The sequence below is a fragment of the Pelophylax lessonae genome, assembly GCF_965119305.1.
Source record: "Pelophylax lessonae genome assembly, chromosome: 4".
NCBI lineage: Eukaryota > Metazoa > Chordata > Amphibia > Anura > Ranidae > Pelophylax > Pelophylax lessonae.
Window position 1 is genome coordinate 539,268,292 of NC_138771.1, and position 7,358 is coordinate 539,275,649.

The window sequence follows — 7,358 nt, forward strand, 5'->3', positions numbered from 1 at the left end:
GGAATACACAGCTTCAGAGAGTAAATTTACATGAAGAATTCATCACAGGTATCTCTGCAGCTTAAGAAAAGTAAATTTACAATTATCCATCACACAGTTATCTCTGCAGCTTCAGCAGTAAATTTCCAAGAAGTACTTGAAGTAAATTACATACACAGCATACAGAATACACAGCTTCAGAGAATACATTTCCATGAAGAATCCATCACAGGTATCTCTGCAGCCTGCAGCTTCAGAACTGTGAGTACCACACTTGTCTGAGTCACCAGAAGCATTACTCTGCATATGAAACCAGACACCTATTACTGCTTCATTACTGTTACAGCCTTCTGAGGTGATCCAGTTTGAACTAGTTCCAGCCCTAGCTAGCTATTGTAACAACAAATACCTCAGCCCAGCCTGCTTACTAACAGAAGTCACTACTTACAGAGCTGAGCTCTGGCAGATTTCTAACAAGACACCAGAAATACAGTACTTATTATGTCTGACAGAGATCTCACAGAGTTACCTGCATTTAGTCAAGATAAAGCAGACTCCTTACTTCATTCTGCTCGTCCTGTCAGAGCCCCTCACCCATCCTTGAAGGCAAGGGAGGTTTATGAAGCAAGTAAGGAAGAAACATCTAGTAACTTGACTGCATTATGGGAAAAGACTTTAAGTTGTATAACAGCCACTAATGAAACTAGCAACAATTCTGAGCAATTGAACACTGCTCTCTCAAGGGTTAAGAAGGCATTTGAGAATTATAAAAGACTTTCTGAGAAGTACTATTCCCTATTGTCACATTCCAACATAGAGGAAGCTGCATTGGAATTAAAGGACTTTACTTCTAATGACCAGCAGAGGCATAGCACATATCTTGAAGCAAAGGCACAGATAGAAGGGAGATTGGCACAGATACATGAAACTACATCCTGTAAATCTGCTTCTTCCAGACACTCAGGAAAATCTTCTAGGTCTGCCCGCTCATATCATAAATCTTCTTCTAAGTCTTTGCGGTCCTGCTCTATAAGGTCAATACTGAGCGACCAAATACTCAAAGCTCGCCAAAAGGTTGCAGTAGCCCAGGTTCAAGCCGCCTGCTCTGAAAAAGAAGCAGCCATCAAGGCTCAGCTAGAAATTCTTCAGAAGAATAGAGAAAAGGAAGTAGCTTTAGCAGAGTTATCTGTCTTGGAACAAGCCCTATTGGAAGAAGAAGGAGCAGCTTGTACCAGCTTGCCTGCTTGTCAAGACCCTGTTGAAAGGACCCTACAGTGTGTCCTAACTCAGAACCACGACAATACAGTCCCACCTACAGTTGGAGATTCTTCTCATAATCATCCAGCAAGTGGATCAGAAGGCAATGTGTCGCCAAAGCAAGCTGGTCAACTAGACGCACCTACTAACAGAGACCCTCCACAACTACCGCACGTCACAAAATCAAGTGAATCAACCTACGCAGCTCATGTGCCACCACAACCCTATGTGCATAGAGATTACAAGGGCACAGCAGAAGACTACAGAATGAACTCTATACCCCCTTTGATACAGCTCTCTTTGACTTCAAATGCTCAGAGACCTTCAGTCGACAGACCCTTACCTAAATTAAACCCATCTGCAACACCTTTCTCTCTACCTACCAGCCAACATCAGATACCAACCATGGTCCAAGACGGCGCACCATCAGTAGACCCTGTGGCTATAAAAACTGAAAGCACTGACATTGCAGAGTTCAGCAAGTATATGATTAGACGAGAGTTGATTACAACTGGACTGTCTAGATTTGATGACCGCCCAGAGAACTACAGGAGTTGGAGATCTACATTTAAGGCGGTAACCAAGAACTTGGACATTGATCCTCAAGCAGAACTTGACTTACTAATAAAGTTGTTGGGGCTTCAATCTTCAGGACAAGTCAAGAGACTTAAATCTGTCTACATTTATAACTTTAAAGCAGGCCTTGATGCTGCCTGGGAACGTCTAGAACAAGACTATGGAAGCCCCGAAGTCATTGAATCTGCCTTATTCCAGAGACTAAACGACTTTCCTAAAATCTCTGTTAAGGACAATCATAAGCTTAGAGAGTTAGGTGACCTCCTTCAAGAACTTGAAATTGCTAAGTTAGATCCTAGTTTACCAGGTCTTAGCTATTTAGACACTGCTCAGGGCGTAAATCCTATTGTAGCAAAGTTGCCTAGTCATCTTTAGGGAAAGTGGACTAGTGTAGGATCAAAGTATAAGTATGAGCATCGTGTTTCCTTCCCTCCCTTTTCTTATTTTTCAGAGTTCGTGCGGAAGGTTGCAAGATCCAAGAATGACCCAAGCTTCTTCTATCCAGATACAACCACCATTCCTTTAAGTACTTCAAGGGGTATTGCCACCAACAGTAAATTCAAGGATTTAAGGCATCCTATTGCCGTGAGGAAGACTGCAATAGCATCCAACGTCTTGGCTACAGACATCAAAGCAAGCAATCTTAATCAACAGTGTCCTATTCATAATGCGCCACACTCTCTCTCCAAATGTCGTGCATTTAAGGACAAGCCTATTGAAGAACGCAAGTTATTTCTCAAAGAGCATAATATCTGTTTTAGGTGTTGTGCATCCTCCGATCATTTAGCTAGAGACTGTAAGATCGCCATCAGATGTTCTCTCTGCAACAGTGCCAAACATGTGGACGCTCTTCATTCAGACCTGTTCAAAAGGAAACCTTCACCCGGCAGCAACCCCAAGACTACATCAGATGATGGCGGGGATAGAACTGAGCAATATGCCGACCCCGTAACCACAAGGTGTACAGAGGTATGTGGAGAAGGGCTTCATAGCAAGTCTTGTAGCAAGATATGTCTTGTAAGAGTGTTTCCTGAAGGATGTCCACAAAAATCCATAAAAATGTATGCCATACTCGATGATCAGAGCAATCGCTCATTGGCCAGTACAGAATTCTTTGACCTATTCAACATTCAAGGAGAGACCTGGTCCTATACCTTGCAGACATGTGCAGGAAAGGTCAATACTTCTGGAAGAAGAGCCCATGGCTTCGTAGTTGCATCAGAATATGAGGACACAGAGTTTCCTCTTCCAACTCTAATCGAATGTGATCAGATACCGAACAACAGAGAAGAAATCCCCACACCAGAGGTTGCACGTCATCACCCTCATTTGAGTCACATTGCTAACTACATTCCACCACTTAACAAGGATGTTAAGATTTTGATTCTACTAGGGAGAGACATTCCTAGAGTTCATAAAATAAGAGAGTTATGTAACGGTCCAGATGATGCTCCTCAGGCCCAGAAACTTGATCTTGGATGGGTGATAATAGGAGAAGTCTGTTTAGACCAATCTCACAAGCTCTTGGATGTAGCTTCCTACAAAACTAATGTTACCTGTCAATTGATGAAATGTCCATCGCACTATTATGTGAAGGAAAGACTTGATTTTAAGAACGAAGTTCCATATCAAGCACTCCAAAGCATTAACTGCAAGCTCACTTCTCAAAAGGACTTTGGTGATTCAATGTACCAGACTACTTGTGATGACAACAAGATTGCCTCTTCAGTCGAAGACAAGGAGTTCATCAAGATTTTGGATGAAGAGTTCTTCAAGGACAATTCCAACAGACCCAAGTTTTTAATGGACCAGTCTTCTACAAACTCAGAAGAAGTTATCGATTTCCACCTGAGGGTCCAGATACTGATCCGGAAATCCGGCCTGAAGTTGTAGCATTGAGTTCCAACATCTGCTCAAGAAGAAATTTGGAGGATGAAGATGACTCCACAGATATGGGGGATGGAGCTGATGAATGGATGCAGGCCAAGACTCTGGTTAAGCCTCCGGACCAGCTGGAACTCAGCGTCGCTGAACTTAAGGAGGAATTCACTCGTATCCTGACTGCAAACAACCCTCATGCCCCCCAGAACATTGTGAGGTACAGTTTTAAGGAACGGGCCTACAAACCCATTAACATCGTGGACCAGCTGGCCGTATGCTTCTCCCTGGATGAAAACATGTTACGTGAAGACTCTGATGAAGCGTGGCAACAGATGGCGAAGTTGGGAGTCATTGAAGAGACTCAGACCAACGACTCCACAGAGCCGGGAGACAAAGATACAGATGGGAAGTCTGACGCTCAGGCTAGTGACGAATGGACAGAAGGTGAGGAAATACCATCCAGGAACAAGAAGGAGAGAAAACTGACCAACCAGTCCAATTATAGCGAGAGAGCGTCCCAGAGCATTGGCAAGCCCCTGCGGGAGCGAGCTTCTCAGACGGAGCCACCTCCAAGGCCCACCTTCTCCGCCACTGCATACCATTGGAGATTCAGCCCACCATACGCTTCACACATGGGCGGAGCATGGGAACGTATGATTGGGATAGCAAGGCGCATACTGGATTCTATGTTGCTTGATGTGAGTTCTTCACGTCCTACCCATGAAGTACTTACTACATTCCTTGCTGAGGTCACAGCAATAATCAACTCAAGACCGTTGACCGCTGTATCTACAGACCCAGAATGTCCGACTGTTTTAACTCCAGCTGCATTATTGAGCCGGAAAATTGGACAGACCCCAGTGCCAAAGAGCATCTTTGATGAAAAGGACATATATAAACGTCAATGGAGATACGCTCAATACCTTGCAGATTGTTTCTGGGACAGATGGAGGAGGGAATACCTCACACTTCTTCAAGGACGTAAAAAGTGGCAAACCCAGAAGCCTAACTTAAAGGAAGGGGACCTGGTTCTTCTAAAAGACAAGCAAACCAATCGGATCCAGTGGCCAGTTGGAGTTATTACAAAGGCCATTGCTAGTGATGATGGAAAGGTCCAAGTGTGGAAGTCAGGATTGTAAAGGACGGGAGCCCAAAAACCTTCCTGAGACCAGTCACTGAGACAGTCCTAATTATGCCTGCTTCCAAAAATTCTGATTCAGTGTTATGTGTAGGAGTCACTTAGACCTCTAGCATAGTTAGCTTAGAGGAGAGGGCTACATACTGTATGCAATGTTAATTGTATGTTTATGGAAAATAATTGTGTAGTGGTATCTCACGATACCAGGCGGGGAATGTGCTGCCACGCAGCTTTAACTGTCTAGCAGTTGTTATTACATGTTATGTTATGCTATGTTATTGGTATCTTCCTTGCACCCCTGCTGTTTCTGGCTAGATGGTTTCTCCCATCTCCATTTTCCTGCTGTATCTACCATTTTGTTTAGTTGTTATGAGGAGACTGCAGAGTGTGGAAGCTGTGTAACTTCATTGTAAATTTACCTATGGAAAAGCCTCTATGTTTATGCCTTTGCTAACTTGAAGCATAAAGAAGCATTGGAGAACACCTCTGGAGTCTTTATTCATTGAGTAAACTATCTGTTAAAGCCATCATTCAACCTGCTGCACACACTTACAGACTGGAGGTCTACAAGAGGGTCACAGGTACAATCGATGCTGAGACAGAACAGTGTATGTACAGGCATTTAAGCTCTTCTATTCTACTGTGCTTTGACTTTTGTGAAGAAATCACTAATACCTTTATAGTAAGTCATTTATTTGAAAAAATGTATTCTAATTGGCTCTCACAGGTTATTCCATTTTGCTCTTTACTACCAGAAGGTAAAAAAAGCAAAAAGTTTGTTTAATCTCTCAGTGGTTCCTGTGCAGTTTCCCCCATAAAATCTGAGCAGTGGATTTTTTTTTTTTTATTTCTTTATTGAGAACATAGTACCAAACACAAATAATGTAACATAAAGGAGTCAACAGGTAGAGATAACAGCATACAATCGTGAATGTTTCTATGACATTTATAAGAGCATTAAGAGCACTTAAGAGCATTTGAACAAAAGTACTATGCAGAGACAACTTTTCATTTTTAAACTAAGGTAGGTGTACTCGGGGTGTGTGAAAGACACAGTGGGTAAAAGTTAGAAAACCGACACTGCAGGCCCAAGTGCACCTAACACAGCGTCCCCAAAGGACGCAACCTGATATACCTGAAAAATATATAGGCAAAAGAGCCAATATCACATGAGATGACCTTGTAAGCAAAGGAATAGGGGAAAGAATATAGACAAAGAGAGAGCAGGTGGGAAGAGGAGGGGGGGGGGGGAATGAAGAGCACCAGAAAAGTCAAAAAGGAAGGGAGTGAGGGAGGGCTGGAGAGGGGCCACCCGGGCGCACCCCATGGCGGACAAAGCGCATTGCGCATAAAATCAGCCAGCATCCTGCAATTACGCATCAGTGCTGGTAAAGTAGACCCAAGGTCTCCACCGGTCCCAGGTCTGTTCCTCTGTGTTTTTCAAAGTGGCTGTAAGCTCCTCCATGCGGTGGATTTCATTGATTTTGGAAAACCACAACGCCCCTTGTGGGGGGCTGAGTCTGTCTCTACATGGCTGGAACACAGGCCTTCGCAGCATTAAGGAGTTGGATTGTCAAGGACTTTCTGTATTTCTGAATTGGTCTCCTCGTGAGGTGGAGTAAACACAGTGCAGGATCATCTCCCACCTTGAACGCAGTTGCCTGATGACCGAGGCGACATCATTCCAGAAATCCCTCAATAAGGGACAGGTCAAAAAGACATGGAGCATTGTCACCCCCTCAGAGCCGCATCGCCAACGCCTGTCAGGGCAACCAGCGTCCATCTTATGCAAAACCGCAGGGACTCTCTACCACCTAGTGAGAATTTTGTAACCCACCTCCTGGATTTTGCTAGCCATGGAGGCCTTGTGGGCCAATGTCAAAATCTTATCCGTTTGCTGAGGTGAGAGAGAAATGTCAAGGTCACGCTCCCATTGCCTCAGGAAGGGTAATTGTAGTCCCTCGGTGAGGAGAGAGTAAAAGAGGGAGATGGTATGTCTAGGGGGGTGACCCTGCTTGCAGATGGTCTCAAACGGTGTCAGGGGACGGGGGTGTAGCCCGACTTCTGAAGAGAAAGGAGGAAGTGTCGGATCTGATTGACTCTAAGGGGGTCAAGGAACACCCCGGGCAAACCAGCAATCTCTGCATGGGTGGGGGCGTTGTCCCATGGCCAAACATCTAGGAGGCGTGTCTTACCAGCCAGGCCTCGAACCCTGGCACTCTTGCAGCCCGGGGTAAAATCCGGATTACCCAGTACGGGCATTAGAGGGGAGGGAGAGGGGGCCACCATTGGGTGATGCTTGATCTGCCGGGATTCCCGATGAGTGGCACTGATCGTTGGATGGGAGAAAACAGGATCAGAAGAGGCAAAGGGCAACCATGGGGCCAGAGGCAGGGGCCAACCCGCTACCTCACCCTCAAAACCCACCCACTGCTTGGCCGCAACATTACAATGCCAGTCAAGGACCCACAAGAGATTGGAGGCTCTGTAATACCAAAGAAGGTCCGGCAGGCCTACGCCCCCCCCC

At 45.0% G+C, this 7,358-nt stretch overlaps 1 protein-coding gene across 1 annotated transcript; it reads left to right on the forward strand.

The window, feature by feature from the left end:
- Positions 1-480: 480 nt before the first annotated feature.
- On the forward strand, positions 481-5,615 carry LOC309554659 (uncharacterized protein; the record flags this gene model as incomplete). The annotated part of the gene is made up of 2 exons (XM_082256371.1): positions 481-1,986; positions 5,559-5,615. The coding sequence occupies 2 exons, from the start codon at positions 481-483 to the stop codon at positions 5,613-5,615; spliced, it is 1,563 nt and encodes a 520-aa protein (XP_082112497.1).
- Positions 5,616-7,358: the final 1,743 nt, after the last annotated feature.